The sequence below is a fragment of the Lachnellula hyalina genome, assembly GCF_007821495.1.
Source record: "Lachnellula hyalina strain CBS 185.66 chromosome Unknown contig00034, whole genome shotgun sequence".
NCBI classification, from domain to species: domain Eukaryota; kingdom Fungi; phylum Ascomycota; class Leotiomycetes; order Helotiales; family Lachnaceae; genus Lachnellula; species Lachnellula hyalina.
In genome coordinates, this window is record NW_022157148.1 from 26,396 (window position 1) to 51,965 (window position 25,570).

The window sequence follows — 25,570 nt, forward strand, 5'->3', positions numbered from 1 at the left end:
CAGAGTCCAATTTGGACAAGAACTGGTCTGCAACAGTGTTTGCGTACTCGTCGACCTAAGTGATAAACCATGAGTTGAAGGGACAAAGACACCTGGATTCAAAAGCATACTTCAACTGTCCCACGGCCTTTGGCGGCCAAATTGTTTTGACATGCTCCATTCGATTGAAAGATAGGGAGGGATCTTTGATCTGTAGGATTATCATGATGTGCATCCATAGCCTCCATCCTCCCGAAACCCCTTGAGTCATATCTATTCCCATCATCATCTCGGTCTCGCTTTCCCTGCTGATGCTGCCGGTTTTCGCCTGGTCGTGGCCTAGTGGACTACTTCTTTTCTCCCTGGCCGCCTTCCTCTTCGTAGTCTAATTCTCGGAGACTTCCACTGGAATCGTCTTGGTGGAGTCTGGATCGCTTCGCAGATGTGTACCAGGAGTCACTCTCTTCACTGGAGACGCGTTTGTATCGGCCCATCATCTGTGAGTAGAGACAGTGTTAACATGAAACGAAAGGATTCCAAGAGAGGATGCAAAGCCTTATGGAGAAGCACGAAGCAATTCAACTTTTACGCTAGAAGGAAGAAAAGCTTGACAACACACCTCGAACACCATCTCAAAGGCTTCTTTTCCGTTGAAGGTGGGTGGAATCACAATAGACAATGACAGGAATAGAATCGAACACCCGCGCATCGAGACATAGCGAGACAGGCAGAACAGCCCCAGAGGTGCTTACACGTGATACTATAAATGTGTGAATACAGTGAAATTATATGTGGACGTGCTAGTGAAGTTGTGTCCTCGTAGTTGTGTGAAAAGGGTTGCGGTTAGGCGCGATTGCCCCTTTTGTTTACTTTGCGTTAGCCGAGTTTTGCATAGCTTGAACATTACATTGCTTGATAGCACTATATTATAAGAGTGGTGGATACAAAGAGAAAATACGTTGCAATTTTTTGATATGTCGCACATCCTAATTATAGTATGAATATAGAATTTTGATATATAATGTATTTCTGGGAGAAGTCAGCCCGATGAGATCGAAAAAAGAGCAAGTGCCGGAAGATGATCAGCGATCCGGGGCCCATTGTACAACGTTTCTTGCATTTGACTACACAATTACATATAATTTTGTTACTTCAATAAGAAGCAAATTTTACACTTTTGCCCTTTTCCGTTTCGCCAGCCCCTTTTCCTTGCCCCCTAGATTTTCCTTTCCCCCGTATCCCTATATGCCCCACTACTCGCGCCCTCATCATCCGCCTCCTCATCCCCACCACCCTCAGCCTCATGGTCATCATTGTCCACCACCACAGGTGCAGCCCTCTTCTTCCTCCGCTTCTTACCCTTCTCAGCCTTCTCCTTCTCCCTCTCTGTATAACTCAAATCATTCTTCTTCGCCCACTCCGCAGCCTGATCCCCAAAAGTCTGCGAGCCAAAGCCTCCTATCTGTTTCTTCGCCTTCAGCTTATTAACAGCCTCCTTCATCCTCTTACTGCCCGCAGTTTTCTCTTTACCATTCGCGGTCTTTGCACCAGCGCCAACAGCGCCCTCAAAGAATCGTGTGATGTTGCTTTGTGTCCCCTCCGTCTCGCGACGATTCATGTCGCGGATCACAGGGACAAGCACTTCATCGGTGCGTTCTTGTGACCAGCCAATCGTCGCCATGAGGAAGTCGCGCAGGCGGTCGAGATCGGGGACGCCCCATTGGAAAGCGTCTGGCGTTGAGTCAACGTCTGGCTTGAGGTATGCTTCTGTGACTGCTGGAGAAGGGAAACCTGGTGGTAAGAAGAGCTTCGTGCCTTGAGCGCGGCGGAATTTCTTGCGGAAAACGGTCGGTTCTTTCGATATGGCAATAGCATGAGGATTTCCCTGAGTAGAGGTCCACCAGTCTCTAAATTCTTGGATGCCGCTGGCGGTTGGAAATTCGGAAATGATTTCGAGGGCCGTGACGGGACCTACGCCGGGGAGGCCTTCAGTGTAATCCGAGCCGAGGAGATGGGCGATTGAGATAAGTTGGTCGCGAGACAATGTGAGTTCTTTTTCGATGTCATTTGAGAGGTAGCATTCTACGAATTTGTTGCTGTTGAACATGTTTTTGTAGACTCGTGTGCCACCAAACAGGAAGATATCACAATCGTCTGTAACGACTCCATCGACGAGACCAAGACGAACAAGCTCGGCGCATTGTGCTTCTGCCTCCATTGGAGCAGTGATGTAAGGGATGCCGAACAGACGTAGGAGTGCCTGACATTCGGTGACCATGATTTGTGATACCTCATCGGCGTCTCTGCGATCTTTCTTCTGTTGATTTCGAAGAGCTCTGAGTTCGCTCTCGTACGCTTCTTGATTTTCACGCTCGGATTTGTTGTTCAATGTGCTTGCGAATCGTGCATGCTCTTCTGCCTCGATAGCTAATTGAGCAAGCAGCTCCTCATCATCAGGATCACTAAAATCAAATTCGTCCATTTCGGAATCGTGCTGCGATCTATCCTTGGTTCTTACTTGAGTGGCAGAGTCCAAGTTCGATGGAGCTTCAATTCCATCTGACATATTGCCATCCTCTAACAACGCACTTAGACTCTTGACACTGTCATTGACGAGCACATGGTTCTCTGGCGTTCGATTTGGAGGTGGCATTTCCACATCTTCGAATTCAGGCGAGGCAGATTTGGATTTGGGAGAGCTAGCATCTGTTCTGCCGCCAGGTGGATTTTCGGTATCGACCGTCTTTGCCGATTTAGTGGTTATGTCTCCATACTCGCTCTCTGACCAGTCCATCGCCTCATCTTCTGGCTCGTTTGCAGCAGGTCGGTGGGGGTTATTCTTGTTCGACTGCTCCTCAACCGATGGCTGTCTATCGTCCGGGATATCGGAGACTGGTGGGTTGGCCCTGAGACCCTCAGCAACATCTCCCATATTATCTCTAAATGTCTCCGCTAGTGGCGGCGCATCAACGATTTCCACGTCGCTGCCATCGTCTGACGATTCGATCTCAATAGGCCCATTGTTTTGCTTAAAGATGCGTTCGTCCTCGAGTGCTCTCTGCCTATCCTCTGCATTGAGCTCAAAATCCCGCTCCTTTTGCTCCTTCACTTGTGATCTGATATCACTAGTACCCACAAGCCACGGTGGTAGAGGCCTGGAAGCTTCTTCCTCTCCATTTTCAAAACCACCAGCGAGATCTTCTTCAGCCGACTCATCATTGTCAACAGCCGCTTTTTGAGGTTCAGTTTTCTTGCCAAAGATCGAACTTCCCAAATCGAGCTTCTCGAACGGCAAGGGGCCATCGAAAGGATTCTTCGCATTGGAAACAACAGGGGCTACTTTCCGTCGTTCTATCGCCGGAGCTTTCCCCTTTCTTGCTTTTGCAAGTGCTGCTTGAAGGTCCATATCGCTATCGCTGTCACTGATGTCCGCTGCCTTCCGCTTTGGAACGGCAGCGTTGGCTCTGTTGTTGACAATATGCGCAATCATTCCTCCGCTAGAATTCGTAAGCGGTTTGGAATTAGGGACCGCTCTCTGCTCATATTCTGGCATAAGGACATCTTCAAAATCTTCCTCCTCATCAGCCTCGGATTCATGAGCATGATTTTGCTGCATCGATAGAGCAATTGCTTGCTTAAGATGTTCCTCTTCATCCATCCCATCAAATTCCTGGTCTCTTTGAAGTGACATTGCAATCGCAAGATTCAAGTCTTCCTCTTCATCAAATCCACGGCCATTCCCAGCCGATACACCAACAGTTGCCTCATCGTCAACGAAAAGCGAATCAGGTTCTATCAATTGAACTGTGGCCTGTCTCGAGCTCTCCCCATTTCTTGAAGCATACACTTGTCGCCTCTGATCAGCCATTTCTTGCGCTTTGAAGTCTCCATATGACAAATTTTGTTTCTGGGCGCCATTTAGTTTTGGCAACCTATTGAGACCCTCCACAGGAACATCTTCAAACTCATCCTCTGACTCGGATGGTTCTTCGTCCCTTTTTGATTTCTGATGCAAAGCGTCAATATCGATTGGCTTTTCCCGCTCTCCCACGGATTTGTCCAGGCTCACAACACCCAAAGCCCATCCACCTTCAACACCGTCATTCTTAACCAACACGTACTCTCTATCTCTTTCGCCCGCAATCCTCGCACCTCCTACGCCAGCCATTCCATCCTCTCCATTCATCCCATTTAGATTCATTAGTCGTTGCGTTAATTCATTTCTTTCTCTCACCCTCTCAATCTGAAATCTGCTGAACGCCATTCGATCCGGAAACATATCTTCTAATTGATCCTTACTTAGGCCCATACGCAACCTACTTCTCAATCTCGCCGCATTCAGGATATTGTATCTGTCGACGGGAGGCAGACTCATAAAGAATTCGCCATTGAAATCGATCTTGCTGAAATCATAGAGATTGACATCTTCTCCATTGTGAAATTGCCTCGCATAATCTTCCAGATCTTCCGCGCTCATAATCCGAGGGTCATTCGGTTGACCCATACCTTCAATACCATTATCCAAATCTGGTAGATGATACGCGTCCGTTTTCTTGAACTTTCGATTTGCGGTTCGCTGTTGTACATTCATGCCCTCTTCGCCTACGTATACAAGCTCCTGCTCATCCGGAATAGCCTCTTCTTCGTCATCAAGAGGTCTCATCCCCGCCTTCTCACGCTCCCTATCTTTCTTCCTTCGTTCAGCCTCCTCCTCCCCCCTCCTCTGCATCTGTACAGCAAGCAGCTTCCCCGCCGTCCTAACCGCATCTTCTCTCCTGCCCTCTCGCCTCTGTTTTCGCCCTTGTATAGTTTGCCTCTTGAGAATCGGTGCCCCGCCATCGAATACAAATACTGGCTTAATACCGAAGAACAGAAGCTTGCAGATCCTTCTGAAGAACCCGACAACGTGCGAGTTTCGCAGCGCGTTTCCTTCCTTGTCGCGGACGGCTTTCAGAAATTGGTAGATCCAGATGGAGGCATCGACAGCGAGACGCTTGCGGTTGAGGGTTGGCAGAGGGGTTGGGCGTGCACAAGGATGTAGGATAGGCCAGAGGCCAGTGACCCCCATGTTGGAGGCTTCCTAAAACCCGCAGGTTTGTCCTTGAAGATTCGTATCGTCGATGTGGATGACGCGGGAGCTTAAGGTCGCGGTTTTGCGGATAGAGCGCGTTGAAGGGCGCATTCCACCATTTTTGTTGCAGTAAAATTCCGTAGCTAGTTTTCACTTCGGAATGCGTGTTGAGGATATATTATAGAGAGAGAAATGTCCCATCGTTGCCTTCAGTGCTGCAATTCAATGACTCTTCGCCGCCAGAAACCTCGTCCTTATCTAATCGCCGCGGGTCAAAAAAGCGCGACGTCGTGCAAGCACTTCCACATCACACAACTCCAACCCCTCCTAAGAACCGCCCCTCTCTGCCTAAGACCTTCATAGCCATCTCACCATGGAGCAAGCCCAATCAAAAGATTATCTAACTTCTCTCCTGAACAAGAACCTCCGCATCACCACCTCAGACGCCCGCATGTTTCTAGGGCAATTCAAATGCACAGACTCTGTACTTCCACCTTTCCTCTACATCTTTTTACAGCATGCTTATACGTTCTGAAGGACCGAAATATAATTTTGGCCCACACATTCGAATACCGCATCCCACCTCCTCCCAAGGATCTCGACGAAAGCAAAAAGCCAGTCACGCTAGATTTGACGAGCAGATATCTGGGTCTGGTGGTTGTACCTGGGGAGTATATTATACAGATTGAGGTTGAGGAGTTTGCTAGTCAGATGAAGGGGAAGAGTTTGAGCGGCAATCAAGCTGCTTTGAGGGAGGAGAGCCTTGTGTGAAGAAGGGCTGAGAATTGGTAACGGATACAACAAACTCAGTGCCGCTCTTATGGAAGGAAGAAAGGAGGAAATGGTCTAGAATCGCCAATGCTAGAGGCCAGGAGCCTGGGAATGACTCTAGAAGTGGATGCGGAGAGCTCCAATTTACAAAGACGCGAAGCAGGGGAAGTCATATGGTAGGCAAAATGGAGGAAGAGATTCAGCTTCCTGGCTCTGGCTCTTGAGCCCAATGCTAGTGTGTCTCATGATCAGTAAGATTGTCATACTGAATTGAATGAAAACCGGGAAGCTTTACTTAGGAGGATTATACGGGTAATGCTGACTGTGCTCAGCTTCACAGTTCAAGTTGACCACTTCATCGACAAACAGACAAACAGGTGCTCATCACTTCTCCTATGCAACACTTAGTATGATCTATCTGACAAATCTTCAAACCTCCCGCTTCGCGCTCCCTTCGATCATTTCCAGTCACTGTGAGCCCAGAAATCCACATTTGTATTTCTAGAGAGGAGATTCTGTGACTTGCATCGGTTATTACACTTATTCCTTGGCTTTGCTTGCTCTGCTCTGGCGTCATAGTAGTGACTATATTTGATCAGCCTTGAATAGTAAGGTACTGTATGTATTTGCTTGAGATGACCAACTCATCCTCTGCTATACCAGATCCCTATTTCAGAATCGAAATTTTCGAATGCTGCTGTGTTCTTTTGGAATTGCCCCGCCAAAAATTTACTCCATTGCAGACCTTCCAATTGAAAATCACTTGCTTTACAGTTATGAAATCTGTGGGCAACCTGACATACTCGGTGACTGCCGCTCTTTCTGTTGAGAATGTCTCAAGGACGTGAGCCAGAATCTAAACACTCAAAGACTAATACGGCCACTTTATCATTTGGAGTTGAGCTTAATTTCTCATCGCAAAATTTGTATTGAATGTCGCAAATACGCTTCAGAAACGTGGAGTCTATAACGGTTAGAAATGCAACCATGAAACCACATACAGATTACCGGGCCGACTAGTGCACTAGTGAAACCAACAATAGCTAAAGGCATCATGTAAAAGTCGTTTCAATTGAAGTTCAACACTTGAGTATACTACTAAGTCCCGGACTAGATCCGATGAGAATTAAAAATAATAGAAATATGTAAGGAAAAGTCGTCTCCAATCTCTCTCCCTCTATATTATAACTTCCTCTCCCCCTACTTCTCCATTGACATTGCTATTGCTATACCTCTAATAATAAGTATTTCCAGGGGTACCTTTTTTGCCCTTACGCTGCCGGTTTCGGAGCTCTGTGAGGTATGGCAACGCGGTATCTTTCCCTGGTAGAGTGTCAGGCTTATTAAATATATGCTTAATCGGGTCCCTAACGTTTCGGCATTTAATAAGTCCTATCCAAGGATGACATTCGTAAAAGGGAGGACGCTCCCATGCTGACTGAAATCCTGGGTGATTCGTATGCTGCAAACTTGCTTTCCAAGCCTCGTAAACCGGTGCCATATTTATAACGACTTCTTTCTAAAAAGTCTCTTTATCCATTTCAAAACTAATATCTGCCTAAAGTGAGTCTGCAATCTGACTGGTTTAAGGATTGCCACAAATTAAAAATCGCCAGCGTTTAACCCACCAGGGATAATATCCAGCCATTTCCTAATCTATAATCGCTTCTATCTTATCATCTTTTACAATAATATTACTGAAATTCAAATCTGCGTGAGTAAGAGTATATGGCTCTCCTTTCAGGAAGTTGGCTTTAAGTTCTTGAAATTTATTTTCAACTAAATGACGTATTAGCATAGTAAATAGCTGGGTTTTAAGATAGATCCTAAGAGCGTTGGAGCTGTTCTGAGAGCTTGCATATCTCCTGAAAAAGCTATAGGCTCCTCAGCTCTAATGGAGGAAAATTGCTTTCTTGCATAAAAATAAGCTTAAGCTCACCTAGTACTAGGTCTTTTGTTTTGTGAATCATGGAAAGTCCAACTCGGAGTTCGTCGGCTATACTTTCAAGCCATTCATCAGCTGTACGTCCAATCTTCTTGCATGTTAGCGGACGCTCTATATAGCAACTAGCAATTAGAATATCATCGAGTGGGTTACCATCAACCTTTTGCGCAACGCTATTTAGTGATATGAATCGTCGGAGTTCTTTAATTGCATCACCAAGTTAGTCTTTATAAGCTCCTTTCTTTTCTAGAGAGAGAGTATTCCAGATTGTATCTAGACGTACGCCTTAGGCCTAAGATATTATCGTAAAGTGTATTAGATCCATAAGTTCGCTTACTTGTAGATACTTCTTTGAAAGAGGAATAGTCAGATTCGGCTGTTTACGGAGAAAAATCTGGACCTCATGCTCGTTCCCTTCTCTATGATTATTTGGCTCGTCTCGAATCATTAATTGAGATCCAAGCTCCCATAGACTGCTTAACAAATTAGCATAATTAAACCGCTTTGAATAGCTAAGGGACTTGGGAGCTGTTCTAGGAGCAGCAACCCATATACTATAGAACGTCCTTTCTTTGCTCATAACACAGCTGTTGGCTCCAGAGCTCCCACGGAAGATATAGCTTTTTTAGATAGGAACTTGGCTTACCCCATATTACCACGTATATAAAAAATCCTAATCCGTGACCCATAAGATGAAATAACTTGGTGGTAAACATTCCAGCCGCAAGACTAGCATAGTTCAGGATAGCTGCCATCAGGTAGCTTAACATCGTCTATGCGAGATTTGCCTCTAGGTGTTAATATATCTAGACGCTCGATGGATTTAAAGAAAAGCTGCGTAGCTTCTCGTCCTGCAGGTAATCTTGACTCAAATTAAGGAAAATCTCTAGTAGGTTTATATATAAGATCTTTATATACATTTTCTGAATGATTATAATCGCGTTCCATGATGTTAAATAGAGTATTAATATATCAAAACTAAATATAAAGCTGATTTTATTAAAAGCTAGAACTCCTAGAAATAATCTTTGGTTTTATAGATTTCCAAGTTCTTTATTGATATCCCTTTTAATAAAGGGTATATAATTCAGTAAATATTACGTGATATTTTAATTACTTGATTAGTTCGCTTAACTTTCTTTATCTCTTTTCCTTCTTTATTATTTAATAAAGAAGGCCTAGAAGCTAATTGATAGTATCACAGGTTAATACGTGATGACCGAAACAGTACTTTTAATGAAACCTGGAGATATCTTCTGCTTGCGCCCAGAGGCTGACCTTGGAAGTCCAAGCAAGAAAATATGGAGACACAATCCCTTGGAATACCGTGGGAAGACCAATTCGAAGGGCAATCCAAAATACAAGAAGCCGGTATTGGACGGTCGAATGGAGCCCCATGTCTTTGCCCGGTTCGAACGCATCGAAATACATGTCGACCTGGACTTATCCGGCGGAGACTTGGTGGTAGCACAGATCGAAATTGATGAGAATTTATTAATTGATGCCGACGACATCAAGAACTACAAATCAATCATACGACGCACGAACTTGTTTAAGGATTTGGCTATAGTTCTAGCTAGATCGCCCATGTTAAAAAGTCTCCAACTGTTTGTGTCTGTTGAAGTGGATGTAGACTATCCCATGGATATTCCGGAAAGCGAAAGCGAGGACGCGGATGAGGAAGCAGATGCTATCGAAGACAAATACATGCTCAAAGTCAACAACATGGCCACGGATATTCTGATAGAGAGTGGCTTGCTCGACCCGTTGAAATTGCTGTCGAACATCGAGAAATTTGACCTCAAAGCTTCTGATATGGACAAAGTGAACCCTGACTGGTCAGGCAACATGTCTCGTAAGCTTGGACCTAGAACCGCGAGGGTAGTTCAAGAATTAAAGCAGGCGATTGAACGCAAGCCGTGAGCAACACGATGCTTACTTTACGAGCACCCAATGCATTTTTTACCCTCGACTATATCTGAACTTGTTACTTGGGCGGACACAGAGGCTTTGTTGGTTTGAGAGAAGGAAAAAAGGCAGAAGGGAAACATAGCATTGGTCAACCTTCTGTTGGCTCTGATGGAAATAATCGGCTTTCACATGGAAAAAAGTGATTTGGCGATCACCTATTTATTGTAAAAGACTGAGAAACCGGGGAGCTGAATGAGAGTTATTGGCCGTTACTTCGTATTCTTATAGAGAATTAACCAATCTGGTCCTGAAAAGAACCTAGGACGGTCTCCGCAGCTTGTTATGAATCTTGGGGAAGACGCGGTCCGCGCTGCAACGAACCTTAATGAGCCTTCAACCAGTCGATGGGACGATCGGCGATCAGGATTCAGGGGAATCAGGGGACATTTCAGGATGGCTACCCCTATTACACGTGATATTAATTCCATGTTGGGTTAGCGTTAATACAATCAAACACCAGAAGCGCCATTTCAAACATCATCTTATTCTAACTTCAGCCCCTCAGGTGTCTCTACGCCCACGCATGCCCGCACAATCAGCAGTCAGAGTACTTCGTAAGGATTTGTCAGACTTAAAGCTGACGATGAACTCTCGAAATCTGGGGGTGGTCTGAACTGTTACCCACGGGGATGGATTGTTGATGATCCGAGGAAAGCAATCTCTAGATCCCTTCACGGTGTCTCAGAGCTCTATTTCCGCGCCCTTGGCGATCCACTTTCAAATACTTATCCATGTCTTCTGGCCGTATCAACGGTCTCGATCCCAACCGTTGCTAGGGTAGCTCAGAGGTACCCGGCTGCTAATCGTCAAAATGCAGACCTTATATTATTTGATCATGGCTGTGCTGGATCTTGTTCTTGGCAATTTATGGCTCGTGAAAGAATGTCGTGTTTCCTCTCTTCTACACCGTAGGTCAACTTCCGTTTTGGCCGCGAATAAGACGCTCGTTATTGAAAGAAAAGTATTTCGAATCCTTCTCTAAACGTGTTTTGGGCCCGTTCACTCGTTATAAGTTTTTAATTCAATTTCCCTTCGGTCTATGTGTAAATTGATTGATCTTTTCTCCTTCGACATACACACCCAATCCAAGTTATTATGTGGTTCAGCTCTTCACTTGCCTATACGGCTGCCATCTGTACGCTTGCTGGTCGAGGTGCAGATGCTGCCATTACACTAGACTTGACATCAGATGCGTCGATAAAGCAAGCAGCAGCGTCCGCAGCGTACAATATGATGAGTTATTATACTGGGAACCACACAGGAGACAACCCGGGGAATTTACCTGCACCGTATTATTGGTGGGAAGCTGGAGCGATGTAAAGTTTCCTATCCTGCGAAGGCGAGACAGTCATGCTAACGTTGCTTCCCCCCAGGTTCGGAACCATGGTCAATTATTGGTACTATACGGGCGACAAATCCTACATTGACGTGACATCACAAGGCCTATTAAGTCAGATTGGAGAGGACTATGACTACATGCCGGAGAATCAAACGAAGACAGAGGGAAACGACGATCAAGGGTTCTGGGGATTGGCAGCGATGACAGCGGCGGAGACAAAATTTCAAGATCCACCTGATGGGCAGCCGGGATGGCTCGCACTTGCCCAAGGTGTTTTCAATACACAAGCAGCTCGGTGGGACGGAGCGAACTGCAATGGAGGACTCAGGTGGCAGATATTTACCTTCAATAACGGGTACGACTACAAGAACAGCATATCGAATGGTTGCTTCTTCAACCTTGCTGCGAGATTGGCTTTATACACGGGGAATTCAACGTATGCGGATTGGGCTACTAAGACTTTCGACTGGGTCAATAGTGTGGGGTTGATGGGGTCAGATTTCAAGGTCCATGACGGTACACGAATTGGAGACAACTGCACAGCCAAGGATAATAATATGTGGACGTACAACTCAGGTGTATATCTGCTCGGTGCTGCAGCAATGTATAACTATGTAAGCTTCTCGCAGCTCGATTATGGACTTTCAGCTAACCGAATCTTAGACAAACGGCAGCACGTTATGGCAAACCCGCGTACAGGGCCTTGTCGATGCCGGGCAAGATTTCTTCACTGATGGTGTCCTGTTCGAGCCCTGCGAAAGCAGTAAATGTAATATCGATCAAAAGTCCTTCAAGGCGTACTATAGCCGGTGGACGGCAGCAACTACACAGATCGCACCCTTCACCAAAGACACCATCATGAAGCGGATATCTACTTCAGCAACAGCAGCAGTGAAGACTTGCACAGGAGGGACTAACGGCAATGGCTGCGGCATGAGTTGGACAACGGGTGTAAACGATGGAAGTCTAGGCGTAGGCGAGCAAATGTCGGCCCTCGAAGCTATCCAGAGCAACTTGGTAGGAAGTGCTGCGGCCTGGGTCAGTGCCGTGAAAGGTACGGGTACCAGTGAAGGAAATGCAGATGCAGGTTCGGACCAAACGCACGATGAAAGCAAGGTTACTTCGAAACCAATCACTACAAAAGATAGAGTTGGGGCGGGGATTTTCACGGCTTTAATTTTGATTGGTGTTGTGGGGGGTTCAGCTACAATGATGATTTCGGAGTGATTTTGGGATGGCATATTTGGGGGCCCAGGTCTTGGGTCTCATTGAATAATTTGTAAATACCACGCAGACAAAAGTCTTCTGCTTTTCTGTTTCTTCATTAAGGGCCGACGTCGAGCTATGCGTTCCTTTGTACTTTTTCCCTTGTTGCCATCACTTAGCCTAGCTTCAGAGGCATCTTTAGGTACAGTATCCCAGAGTTGGGCAGGGGGCTGCTGCTTCCCGGCGTTACCCAAAGGCGTCACAATGTCACTTTCATCAGCGAACAAAACTGCATCAACGCAAAGAACACTCCTTAATTCTCAACCTCCATTCTTCACGTTCTAAATATCTGGGTTCTGCTCCACCCAATCCTTCCCCAAGCAAACAGGAAAACGATCCCAAACCGTCTTGCACCCCGGCGGATCATCCACCTTTACGACCTGCAACGTCTTCTTTAGGTCGCCTTTAGAGAGGTACTGGATTTCGTATGCCTTGTTGTCGCTATCGCTCTTTGGCATAAGGACGAGGCGGTCGAGTAGGGATTCCTCGATCGTTGTGTAAGGGCTGATGGGATTGATGCTGGCGAGCCCAGACCATGCTCGATTGCGGATGCCGTAAATGATGACGTTTATTGTTTCGAGTGGCATTTTGGTTCTCTTGTCTGAGGGTAAGTCGGTAGCGGGTGATTCTTGCATTTTGGAGCTTGGACGGAAATGGGGATGTGGATGTGGATGTGGATGTGGATATGAGGGAGGGGAGTCGTGAAAACTGGCAGGAGTGTATAGGGGTGGGGGGGATTTGAGTCACCAAACGAGGAGGGACATATAGGTAAGTGAATGGATGTCCTCTATGAATGTTCAGTTATATATATGTAGTGTTAACATTCACTATAGGACTCCAAAACCTAGTCAACACCCGACCTGCACTTCAAAACTATAGTTGCGGGCGTTAAGCTCAGCAGTTATTGTCTTCCAGCCTAGTCATGGATGAAGTTTTTCTATCAAGCTGGGCAAAACCATACCAAACCAATTACAATTTTAGTGCTGCTCAGGCTAAATCAACTGCATTTCAAAGAGCATGCGCTCCCCGAGCAGCAGTGCAAGGTCATTGTGTTTCATGGCATGTCCGACACATTCATTCGAGTCTGCAGCCCATACTAGAATTGAATGCTAAAATTTTGGGATTTTTTGATGAATGACTGGAATAGTTGATTGTTCATTGCTACCAATTAGTTAATCTTTTGTTGCTTGGTTGGTTGGCTATGAGTAACAAGATGTCTCGATTCACGTGTCCGTCGAGTTTCTCTTTCGGGGTGAATGTCATGCAACCTCATAATTAGAGACCGTATCATACACGGTGACAACGATGTTAGCCACTATGCGTTCTTAGAAATTGTGTTGGTTTGCACAGCATACCTACCTAGGTAGATAGGTAGGCAGTAGCCGCAGCGTCAACTGCTGATGATAAGCGAGGCGAACCCCCTAGTACCCCTTTTTGATAGATTGGACAATGTTTGCGTTGGAACAATTATCGCCTGCTTAGAGTTATTAGTTGAGGTAGAAACTAGTGAATGGCGAATGAATGACATGAATGGCCGTGGTCCAAAAATAGGTTTCCTTGTGCTAGATTCAACGGTAAATTTAATGCCCGCTTTCTCTTCTTAAGAACTACTTCTTGTATCTTACTTTCAACCTCAGAGGTCCAGAAATAATCATATCCCATCTGACATTCAGCAAACCACCACAAACACCTCAAGATGGATGATCCAAAAGTTACTGCGATTCCCCTCATTCTCAAGGAGCAGATGAAGGCAGTCCTGGACAATCCCGAAACATGTGCGGAACACCGTCAAGAGATCCTCGACATGAGTCGTCAGTTGACAGCCAAGTTGGAAAGTTCGCTTGAAGCAAGATATAACATTGCTTGCTCTGTAAGTTCCACACCGTTGAGCTTCTTTTTCCAATATCACTTCGTCATGACTGACTGTTATAGCCTATGCAACTGGTTGTAGCTTGCATTGGCCTCGATCACGGAATCTTCAAAATAATCGCTGAGAACGGAGACACTGAGCCAGAGAATGCTATTGCATTTCATCAGTCTATGACCGGACACCATGTCAATATTCCAATCTGGCTTAAGGACTACCCCTTCGATGCTAATCATGGCATTGCTAGTACTCCTGAGACTATCTTGTTCGTCGATATTGGAGGAAGCAATGGTCACCAATGCGACCTCCTACGACAGCAGTTCCCCACACTGCCTGGAAAGATCATCCTCCAAGACCGATCGCTTACTCTGGCGAAGGCAACAGCAGGAGAGACGATTGAGCGGGTGAGCTATGATTACCTCACTCCACAGCCAATTCAAGGTATTCTCCAAAAGTCTATGATACCATGTATAAAATACTAAGATGACCTACAGGAGCACGTGTCTATTACTTCCGCTGGGTTCTCCACAACAACACCGACGAGACATGCCTCCTCATCTTGAAGAACCAGATCTCCGCGATGACTTCGGAGTCCGTTATCATCATTGATGAGAAAGTTCTTGCTGAAGAGACAGTGACTGGCGTCGCAGATGCGGGGAAAGGCATGTCGGCCACTCTGAGCTTGATGATGTATGCATTGTGCGATGCTGAAGAGAGGAAGGAGTCCCATTGGCGACGTTTGTTGGACGAGGCTGGCCTGGAAGTCAAGGAAATCCATCGATATACTGAATTTGGAGATGCGGTTATCGTTGCCGTGAAGAAGTGAAGCCTTTGCTGATGCTTTTCGACAAGTATGTTGGCAATAGCAAGCAGAGAACACTTGAGCGTACCGTTTCTATCTAGGCACTGCAATTAACAGCAAATATTTTGGAGAACAATCATATTATGATCTCCTGATAACATTCGCTAGAATACAATCTGGATACTTGAAATTTCCCACCAAACATCGAAGTGATAGATAGCTAGCTCCAAGTAATGCCAAATGGGGTCCGCACAGCAATTTTTAGCGTACATTGGCGAATGGCGCAAAGTAGTTTGTAACTGCTATCTTCCACTCGAAGAAATCTCCCTAACTTGAAAGATGTATTTTGTAGCTTTGTTCTTGCCCGTTTTCAGATTCCTCAGTCCATCACCCCCCGCCCCACTTCCAGCCCTCCTGGTATAATTTCAGATGGATATCTTGAGATCAAATCATCTTTCAAAGCTTTTCCAAACGAACGAAGCTAAACAAAGCATTTCTCAAACATACTCGCCACAGCATTATAAGATGTTTCAATATAACTTGGAATACTGCTGATATCAATATTTGACAATACTAGAGTCATCTTAGAACCTCTTGTTAGGACCCTCCTGATATTTTGAAAGTTGTCATTACTAGAGATCGCATCTGACGACTATTGTACCACATGGTCAAATGCATCTGTGGTGCCGACTTGGTCCAAATGATATTTTATTTTGTACCAAGATTCCAATTCATCCTTTTCCTCTTTGAGAAGCCCTGTCGTTGTCATTGACGGGAAATGCACGGACCTTCGTCGCGTCTCTCTTGTCGCGTCTTCCTTGTTGCATCTCCATTCTACTTTCTGTCAAGAAACCCCTTTTTATGAGGCCGCATCAAAAAGATCCAACCCTTGACTTTCACCTCGACTTTTAGCCTACAAACTTGAATGAAGCCTACCTTTAGGGACTGTCGAGATGGCGTCTATTCCTAGTCAGCAGCCTGCTACCAAAGAATCCGACCACTTGGTGGACCTCGGTCCGCAAGAGCTCAAGGAAGGCCTCGAAGAATATCTCACTAGTATTGAAGGCGATGGTTCATTTGCACTCTTCGAGCCTCTCCAAGACCCACCAAATCCTGGAATTCACCTCAAAGAAGGTGGATTGGTTGGCCTTCCCTTGTCCAACCGTGATGCCGAAGCTATTATTGCCGCCAGTCATCAAGCACCGTTTGGAAAGGGCGAAGAAACCCTTGTCGACACTAGTGTGAGGAAAACGTGGGAGGTATCTCCAGGCTATTTCGAATTGAAGAACCCAGCTTGGCAACCATTCATCAAAACTGTCGTGGCGAAAGTGAGTGCTGGGCTTGGGGGTGGATGCTACCGGCAATGGCGTATCCGCGGAGCTTTACAAGATGCTATTGTACGATGAGGGGGCTTTATTCAAACCCCATCAAGAGTAAGCTTTGGCAAAAAATGTTCCCCAATGTGATCATAAGCTGATATACATGAAAGCTCAGAAAAGGCTCCCCGTATGTTTGCGACACTAGTCATCGCTCTGCCATCAAAGCATGAAGGAGGAGAAGTTCGAGTTACACACGCAGGGAAAACAAGGGTGTTTGAGACAGCAAAGTTCTCCGATTTTGGATCATCCTTCCTGGCGTGGTAAGACTATTACTAAAGTTATCTCTAAATTATGATTATTGACTGATCTGAGGTTTTCGGACGTTACACACGAAGTGAAGCCCGCCGTCTCGGGTCGGAGAATTGTCCTCACGTACAATTTAGTCCATCAAACTCTTGGGCCAAAAGAGTTGGGGGCAAATACAAATGTGGCAATGTCCAAGTTGAGGTTGCTCCTTGTAGCATGGATAAAGGGACTCGAAGAGGATGACACATTCCCATCTACTCAAGCCTTCTTATTTGAGCATCAATACACCGATGCAAGCCTTTGCTATGATGGCCTCAAAGGCCATGATCGCGACAAGTCGCCTCGCATCTACGTGAAGCTTGCAACGAACTCGGGTTTATTCTTTACCTCGCTAACCTCGATCATACAGTCACCGGCGGCTGCGATGGCTCTGATGTTGACGACGGTTGGGGTTACGGTGGAGGGGGAGGAGGAGGAGATGGAGAAATACATGAAATTACCGACGAAATTGAAAGAGAAACGTCCTTGAAAAGAGCGGTGGAATTGGATGGAACGGAAATCGCTACGGACTTACCATTCGACGAGGAAACTTTTATTCAAACAGATGCCCTCGCAGACGTAGACCCTGATGATGAGGACTACTCTGGTTTCACGGGTAACGAAGGCGTATCGACGACTCATTTTTACCATCGAACTGTGAGAACATTTTTCTTTTGTACCCTGAACCTCTCGTGATCTAACTACAATCAATAGGTGGTAATTTTGATACCGAGAAGCTATAGGATAGAATTCTTCCTTGGCCCATATAGGACTACAGATGAATATCCCTATAGCTTTCACTTGAAGCAGGCTCGGAAGCAGAAAGTGCTAGAGTGGATCGATCGACTCTCTGCGAAGAACATCCATGATACCAGCGATCAGTCGAAGAGAGAGGATCTCGAACAAATTTGCAGAATGGTGATCCGTCATACGAAGGCATGGATATCAAAGCCGGCACCAATAGCAGGCTGGCGCGCCGATTTGCCTCCATTCCCCGACAATGTTCTGATGCGAGTCGTAACTTTGTCTCTTGAACTTGACGAGAAGTCTCTCTTTGTTGGAGCTTACAGAGCTTGGACCCAGAAGTCTTCTTCGACCCCTTCTTCGACCAGACCTGGAAATACATCCCCCGAAGCCTTTCAATCGGTTGGAACTGCATTTCTGCGGTATGGCATGGAAAGTTTCCTACCAACGTAAGTAGTTCTTCGACATTTAGAGAGAGGAGAACCGGTTGCTGACCAACTTCGTAGACTTTCCGTACAGTGTTCTGAGATTGTCAAACTGGCTGATCGCTTCCAATTGATGAATGCAGTGGAGCTTGGGTTCGAGACAGAGGCTCAAAACTCTGGCAGAGTATATACTGTTTACAAGGATTGGATCAACTCGGAAACTGACAAAGCCCTGGCGTCTCCGAATGTTTTGATTGAAACTACGGAAGATGGGGCTTTACTTACACATCTCGCCGAGAAGGTGCCATTGCAAGATATATTCAATAAGTAAGCTCCCTGCTTCATGTTCACATCAAAAACTAATGCATTCAAGAATCTTGCCTGTTGTGAAAAGAAATGTACATCACACACTAATGGCCACGGCATTTTTAATCCGCATCTTTGACGCTGGCATTACTGGCAAAATCAAAGAAAAGGCCACTCAAACCATCTTCATCGATGTCATTTCAGACCTAACCGATCACTTTAGTCTGCGTTGGCTTGGTGACCTTGAAATATCCAAAAAGAGGGTAACAGCTTATAGCTGGGCTGCGCCCCTGATCACCCAAACTATAGTACCAGATGACTACAACAGCGTCAACATTAGCACGTTAATCTGCAATTGTGTGACTTTAGAATTGGATACTGAATTAAATCAAATTCTTACTAAAATGGCCAAAGAAGCAGAGACAGCCCCCATCGAGCTCTACGAGACAATATATATGCCCACCCTTAAATTATTGAGCACATCGTCACCAAAGGAGAACTTCACTGGCCATGGCTCGTCATTTAAGCAATTCTCCCAGTCAATGCTTTCAACCTACATAATCCGCTATGTCCAAATGGAACCCGCCAAACCGGCTAGTTGGGCACGACAGCGAACTAGCTGTGGCTGCAATGACTGCCTTTCGCTCAATAGATTCCTCATCGATGAAACCCAACAGATTGGCAGATCCCCAGTCGGCAAGGCGCGCCGTGCTCACTTGCATTCCCAACTCAACGGGCGAGCTGGCTTCACGCACGAGACGGAACGAAGGGGCAATCCACAGACTTTGGTGGTAACTAAAAATATAGGTGCCTATGAAGCTTCTCACAAGGCTTGGACTGAGCGATGCAACGTTGCTAGAAAGCATTTGAAGGATTTGGAGGAGACGTCTCTGAAGAACTTACTTGCAGAGAAATATGTCCCTATTATGGCATTATCGCCAAGTAAGCTTACACCCACATCGAGACAGCAACAGCAACAGCCGCTGTCTTCGATTGTTAATTCGTCAGAATCCTCTTCAAGGGGTGCGCTTCCGCCAATTACGAAGAGAAAAGTTCCAACCAAGGTTGTTGTTATCGAAGACTTGGATTAGTAAATGGATGGCTTCGTGTACGATTGGAACTTGGCGTTTCTGGAGTTCAGGTTATTGGATAGTAGAGTCATGGAAGTGTACTAAGGGGGTTTATGTAGCAACAACAGTTCTGAAAGAAACACAGCACCTGTGGTACTTTCACGACGTAACCTATATTTTAATTAAAGCTAATCAAATATTCTATTGATATCAAAACGGATCTACATGTATATAAATTATAGCCTTCACTGCAGTTTCTAACATATCCCAATGCCTCGCAATGAATCAAACACTTCAACAAACAATATATATACGACACATGGAACACACCCACTCGCCTCATCTACTCCTTAAAAGTATCATACAAACTCCTCTCCCTCAACACTTTCCCCTTCCACCAAAACACCCACGGCACAGGCGTCATCGCCAATCCCACAAACGCAAATACGCTCCCTGCCCAATGAATCCCCATACTCTCGTACATCTGCAGCGTAAATAACGGAAACGCCGCACCCAATCCGTACCGCAAAATCCCATTCGCAGCGACCGCACTCGCACCATTCGCAGCTTGGTACACGTCCACAAGGTAGGTAGTAGCAGCAATGAAGATTGAGAGACAGCCCCAGCCAAAAGGAATTCCCGCGAGAACAGGGACGATCCAGTGCACGGAGTGCGAGGGTGCCCACGCGAACCAGAAGAGGCCGATGGGCAGCATGATCGAGCCGAGGAGCGCGGCGTAGAGGCGGTGTTCGGGGGCTGGACGCCCATTGGCTCGCTTGTCTGCTCTGCGGTAGAGTGTAGCGTCGAAGATGCCGAATGAGGTGACGGCGAAGAGGAAGCCGATTAGAAGGCCCAGGAAGGTGAGGCCGATTTGGCGGTTGTTGAAGCCGTAGACGCTGGCGAATACATAGGAGTAGGAGCCGAAGAATGAGAACATCATGGCGAAGGCGAATCCGGTGTAGATGGAGAGGAAGGCTACTAATGGCTGTTTATTTTGTTAGTCTTAGATAAAGGGGAGGAAGGGGAGGGGAGAGACGTACTTCGAAAAGCATCATGTTGATCGGTCGGAGGCATGCAGTACGCAGCTCCCGTAACAGGAGACGGGTATCGCCTGTCTTATGAGGAATCTTTTCCCCACGAGCTTTGTTGCGGAGATATAGAATGCGCGGTTTGTAGGTTTCTTGCATGAAGAGGGACGCAACCAGGATCGGGGCTGCGATGAACATTATAACCCACAAAGAGAACCTCCAGTTTTTGTTATACTCGGCGATGATGTAGGCCCCGATCAGAGGCCCTAAAGATGGGCCTAGAAACGGCGAGAGGATAAAGAATAAAGCAGCTCTGCCTCTTTGATGATTATCCCACATGTCTGCGATGGTCCCTGGAAATGTGTTAGAAGGGCAGTCTATATGTTTAGGGTTCGCATAGAATTTACCTGCTCCTATTGCCAGCGCCCCCGACCCTCCAATACCTGCGAGCAGACGGAAAAGTATCAATTGTGTAATGTTATTGGCAGAAGCTGCAATAGCGGTGAATATCAAAAGTAATGGCATGGTGATCCAGTAAATAATCCTTCGCCCATATATCTCTGAGAGGGGTGCTGCGAACGTGGGACCGAGGCAGAAGCCCAGAGTGTATAATGATAGGGGAAGAAGGGCCACTTCTCTAGAGATATCGAACTTCTTCATCACCAACGCGAGAGCTGGTACATATGATGATGTTCCCACGGTTCTATTGTTGATAAGTACAGTTGTAGATGGGGTCGTATAGTGGACTTACAAAACAAAGCCAATCAAGGCCGGTATTGCTGTATGGAAGACCTTTTTCCAATTTGACCATAGCTGCGGGTTCCCTGGATCTTCTGGCGAGTCCCAGTCCAATTGATCTATTGGTGTCCCAGAGCTTCCACTCTCCACAGTTGGAGTGGCTGATTCTGTTTCTTCATCCTTTAACTTAAAATCGTCAACTGATTGCGAGCTTCTTTGGGCTTCCTCGTCAAAAATTCCTCCGCGTTGGATTCGGTTTGGTAACTTCTCAGGGGTAGTATCGAGAGCCATGGGGGCGGCAACTTTCCTCACGATAGTTATACCCTGTAGTAAGGGGTATGGACCCGAGGCAGTATAAAGTGATAGAGGTGGGAAAACTCCAGACGGAGATCTAGATACATAAGTAGTTCCACAGACCTTTACTAACATGTAAGCAGGAGGCGTTTGTGCCAATCACGTCGGCCTGGGTCTAATAACTTGTCTCCGCGTGTCCGTTCGAGGAGACATGATCAGTAAATAACGTTGCTGAAGCCGCATAAAGCGGCCTTATACCTTAAGCTATGGCCTATAGGAACAATACGAGCCATATTAGGGTCATTATAAGCGGGCGATAAAGCCAGTGTCGATATAATGTATTGAGAAGCGCATAAGCCAAGAGTACTTACTCCCTTTGCCGTGAAGATATCATCATGTGAACGTCCAATTGAGTTGGACGACTCGGACGAGAGACTGCGCCGACAGTCCGATGGTCATAAGCACTAGCATGTAGACTCGGTGAACTCAAAGGTAACGCCATATATATATTTTTGGTTACGGACGAAAGAGTAGGTCGAATAGCCAATTGCATAGATTTCTTGGTACGCGTGGTGATAATAGCCGGGAAAGATCTTGTCAAACCTCGGCCCCGCGATCACTAATCTTCGGTCACGTGTGGAATAAGACGACCAGTTTCTAGGACTCTGGATTAGAACAGAATCGGGTTAATACTCATACTCGTACATGCAACGTCCTGTTACTAGGAATATTAACTAGTTAATTGATAGAAGTACCTCTACATGCAAAATGTTGACTTTAAATCCGTGTCCGCTGATTGGCCAATCGGTATCTCCCGTAGAAGTGGTCTGAGAGTGAGAGCTTCACAACCTCAACCTTCAATAATGCGTCCACGGCCTCCAAATAGCAACAACAAGCAATGATTATACGGTATTCAGCAACGAGTGCTTTTCGATCCAATGGCCTCAGTACCGTATGCCTGTCATGCCTTCTGCAGACAGCAAAAACAAGAACACCCTCGAGACCGGTGAAGAGAAATTTCTCGACAGCTCCAACTCGCACAGCTGCAGTAAGCGGAACAACACCACGATTACGGGCTGAATACTTCTCTGGAAATACCTTACTCGAGAAAGCACGCGCAGCATCAAGGAGAGGAGCTTTAACATCTTCAGCTCCAAACAATGGTTCAATTGCAGGACAAAATGCAGCTGCTCCCAAAACCGAAGCTATACACACCACCTCCACCTCAACCCCTCCACCAAAAGAAGACCTCCTCCCCCCACCGCAAACGACAAGCCGCCCGCCGCGCAGCATCCCAAGCAGACCTCGTCCTGCCTGCAAATTCCTCCTCAAATCTCACCTCCAAAGCCTCAGCAGCACCGGCCAACTCTCTCCGCCGCCTAGTCCCCATCCTCCTCTCGCTCTCCAAGCCACGTCTGTCCATCCTCGTCGTGCTAACAGCAATGGCATCCTACACCCTCTACCCAGTTCCCGAACTTCTCTCACAAACTGAAACTCCCTCCCTCTCAACCCTCACCCTGCTCTTCCTCACGACAGGCACAGCGCTCTGCGCCGCAAGCGCCAATGCGCTGAACATGTTATACGAGCCGAAATGGGACGGAATGATGAGCAGGACTCGGAACCGGCCTCTCGTACGAGGTCTTATATCTACACGCGGCGCAGCACTGTATGCTGTCCTAAGTGGCGTGATAGGAACAACATTGTTATACTTCGGTGTCAATCCGACCGTTTCCTTCCTCGGTGCCCTCAATATCGCCCTCTACGCGGGTGCCTATACACCGCTAAAACGTATCTCGGTGCTCAACACATGGGTCGGAGCAATCGTCGGCGGTATCCCGCCATTAATGGGCTGGGCTGCTGCGGCGGGGCAGAGCGCGACCAAGGACGGAACGTGGAGGGAGTTGTTGCTTGGGGAGGGGAACATTGGGGGCTGGTTATTGGCTGCCCTGCTTGTTGCGTGGCAGTTTCCGCATTTTATGGCGCTGAGTTGGTCGATTAAGGATGAATATAAGAATGCGGGGTATAGAATGTTGTGCTGGGTTAATCCTGCGCGGAACGGACGCGTAGCTCTCAGATATAGTCTGGCTTTCTTTCCTATTTGTATAGGGCTGTGTTATGTTGGTGTGACGGAGTGGAGCTTTGCGATAGCAAGTACGCCGATCAATGTGTGGCTGGTGAAAGAGGCAGTCAAATTTTGGAGGTTGGAGGGTATCAAGGGGTCCGCGAAAGGCCTGTTTTGGGCTAGTGTGTGGCATTTGCCTGTGGTTATGATCTTGGCGATGGTGGAGAAGAAGGGATTGTGGCAGCGGGTGTGGAGGGCTGTTGCGGGGGACCCAGACCCGGATGATGATGGGGAGTGGATGGACGAGGATGAGGAGGAGGCTGTGTTGGAGGCCAGCAAGGTTTCGCCGGAGGCCAGAAAGGCGGCCATTGCAATGCCGAGCAGATGAGTTGAGGTGATTGCAAAGGTCTGTTTAGCTCGACTGGATAGATATGTTGGTGTAGATCTAATGTATCATACGGAGGGCGTTCAGGTATAGGAGCTTGTATTGTTGTATTGTAAAGGTATGTAACTTCTGTATCTCTGGCTGAAGAGCTAAATGCAGCCATTGCTTGCGGCTGGCTATGCTGTACTCGTACAAACTATTCTACACATCCTCATAAGCGTCATAACAGGCCAGAATCTTCTCTGGTCCCGTCATAAATGAATGTCGTGGTATCTAAATATCCTCAAATTAAACCGCCCAAAACTTATGGGAGTCTCAAATGCCAACACAACGCCTTTACCCAAAAACAAAACCATCCTCCCCCGCTACTAAAATGTATAATTATACGCTTATTTCAACCCCTCCCCCCCCCAACTCTATTCCACTTTCTAACGTGCATGTGCATGACCACCATGTCCATGACTAGGACCATTAATAATCGCATCAATGCCCATATCCATACTCGGCAGTCTCTGCCCATGCGGCATATACCTGCCGTCGCCCACACTGCCATTGCTATGACTATGATAATGGCCATTCTGCCCGCCATACACAGACGTACTACGATCGCTGCCAGCGTCGTATTCAGCTTCCAGGTCCTCGATGCCAATTCCGCTGTCGTCGGCGTGCGCGTCCCGCCCGTAGCCACTGCTCAGCATGCCAGCGTTGGTGTCGAGCATGCGTTCGCGGCGCGCGTGGGCGCGGGAGGCGGTTTGGAGATTTTTAAGTCCTTGGGACATGCACTGTTTGGGATGGTGTTAGGATATGTAGGGAAATTGAGTGGAAGGGGTAGTGGGGAATAGGAGAACTAACCTTTTGCTCAACAACGTTCCATTTTTCACCAGTCTGCTCAGCCAAACCCTGCCAGATCTCCTTCCGCATCCCCATATAGCACTTGGCCATATTCTCCAGCTTGATGCCGTCCCAACCGTCCGCATTGCGGCGCTCCATCAAACGCTCGTGGCGTTTGCGGCATGCGTTGGGGGTTTTGTTGGGGAAATATGCTTGTTGGATTGGCGCCCAGTTCATTCCTTGTGAGCGTGCTTGCATGAGCGTGTGGTCGTCTGTGGAGTTCCAGGCGCCGCTTGAGGGCCGGATGGATGGTGGTGGTGCTACGGGCAGTTGCACATATTGGGAGGAGGCCATTGGGTGTTGTACTGGCCCGCCTTGGACGTAGCTTGATGTTGACTGTGGCTGGTATTGTTGCTGGGTTATGCTATTGCTGCTCAGGGGCCCTGAGGAGTAGTATGTATCTTGAACTGGCATGCGGGACGAGCTGATCGGCATTGGTGCGGCGTATTGGTTTGTTGGTGTAGAAACGGGGGAGAGATTGTAGTAACCGGAGGAGGTTCTAGCTGAACGATGACGATCCCCTTTAGGCATTGTAGGAAATAGAAAAGAAGAGTATAGAGAGAGAGGATTAGGATTAGATGCCTCGCCGGGAGGACTCCGTATCAAACGAATGAGGTGATGACGGGATAGGAGAGTTTGGAAGAGAAATAGGTGAAGAAAACCGACAATCGATAAGGAAATCGCAATGAGGGGTATCGTAAAACAATTGGAACTGATCTGAGAAACAACAGGCCGTGTTAAGGGGCTGGCGGGCCCAATCTTATATGATTCCGCAGCTATGCAGAACGAAGCGGGTTGGCAGATAGATGGGGGCCAAAAGAAATATGTTTATAGCCTCATGGACGCCGGGTGTCCTAAATCGAGACCAGCCTGGAGGTTGAAACAAGCAGGGGGGGCTTCTTTGACTGCTTCTGTGCTGTGTAACTGAGCATGCCCACCCAGCATGTTGGTT

General features: G+C 46.9%; 8 protein-coding genes across 8 annotated transcripts; 4 read left to right on the forward strand and 4 right to left on the reverse strand.

Annotated features, from left to right (window-relative positions):
- Positions 1-1,195: 1,195 nt before the first annotated feature.
- rad13 (DNA repair protein rad13) lies at positions 1,196-5,047 on the reverse strand (the record flags this gene model as incomplete). The annotated part of the gene is made up of 1 exon (XM_031148222.1): positions 1,196-5,047. One exon carries the CDS (start codon positions 5,045-5,047, stop codon positions 1,196-1,198), a length of 3,852 nt encoding a protein of 1,283 aa, XP_031007078.1.
- Positions 5,048-5,414: 367 nt separating this feature from the next.
- Positions 5,415-5,821, forward strand: naa38 (N-alpha-acetyltransferase, NatC auxiliary subunit; the record flags this gene model as incomplete). Its single annotated transcript, XM_031148223.1, has 2 exons — positions 5,415-5,534; positions 5,588-5,821. Coding segments are annotated over 2 exons (354 nt in total), but the record flags the coding sequence as incomplete, so codon positions are not given.
- A 1,200-nt stretch (positions 5,822-7,021) lies between these two features.
- Positions 7,022-7,322, reverse strand: LHYA1_G003250 (uncharacterized protein; the record flags this gene model as incomplete). The annotated part of the gene is made up of 2 exons (XM_031148224.1): positions 7,022-7,047; positions 7,097-7,322. The coding sequence occupies 2 exons, from the start codon at positions 7,320-7,322 to the stop codon at positions 7,022-7,024; spliced, it is 252 nt and encodes an 83-aa protein (XP_031007039.1).
- Positions 7,323-10,832: 3,510 nt separating this feature from the next.
- Positions 10,833-12,303, forward strand: DCW1_6 (Mannan endo-1,6-alpha-mannosidase; the record flags this gene model as incomplete). Its single annotated transcript, XM_031148225.1, has 3 exons — positions 10,833-11,053; positions 11,111-11,690; positions 11,740-12,303. 3 exons carry the CDS (start codon positions 10,833-10,835, stop codon positions 12,301-12,303), a joined length of 1,365 nt encoding a protein of 454 aa, XP_031007040.1.
- Positions 12,304-15,964: 3,661 nt separating this feature from the next.
- LHYA1_G003252 (uncharacterized protein) lies at positions 15,965-19,241 on the forward strand (the record flags this gene model as incomplete). The annotated part of the gene is made up of 7 exons (XM_031148226.1): positions 15,965-16,408; positions 16,511-16,650; positions 16,703-17,010; positions 17,046-17,332; positions 17,390-17,868; positions 17,926-18,171; positions 18,218-19,241. The coding sequence occupies 7 exons, from the start codon at positions 15,965-15,967 to the stop codon at positions 19,239-19,241; spliced, it is 2,928 nt and encodes a 975-aa protein (XP_031007041.1).
- Positions 19,242-19,563: 322 nt separating this feature from the next.
- On the reverse strand, positions 19,564-21,277 carry TPO4_1 (Polyamine transporter; the record flags this gene model as incomplete). The annotated part of the gene is made up of 4 exons (XM_031148227.1): positions 19,564-20,205; positions 20,261-20,601; positions 20,656-20,951; positions 21,000-21,277. The coding sequence occupies 4 exons, from the start codon at positions 21,275-21,277 to the stop codon at positions 19,564-19,566; spliced, it is 1,557 nt and encodes a 518-aa protein (XP_031007042.1).
- A 1,163-nt stretch (positions 21,278-22,440) lies between these two features.
- Positions 22,441-23,730, forward strand: COX10 (Protoheme IX farnesyltransferase, mitochondrial; the record flags this gene model as incomplete). The annotated part of the gene is made up of 1 exon (XM_031148228.1): positions 22,441-23,730. The coding sequence occupies one exon, from the start codon at positions 22,441-22,443 to the stop codon at positions 23,728-23,730; it is 1,290 nt and encodes a 429-aa protein (XP_031007043.1).
- Positions 23,731-24,161: 431 nt separating this feature from the next.
- On the reverse strand, positions 24,162-25,149 carry LHYA1_G003255 (uncharacterized protein; the record flags this gene model as incomplete). The annotated part of the gene is made up of 2 exons (XM_031148229.1): positions 24,162-24,509; positions 24,580-25,149. Coding segments are annotated over 2 exons (918 nt in total), but the record flags the coding sequence as incomplete, so codon positions are not given.
- Positions 25,150-25,570: the final 421 nt, after the last annotated feature.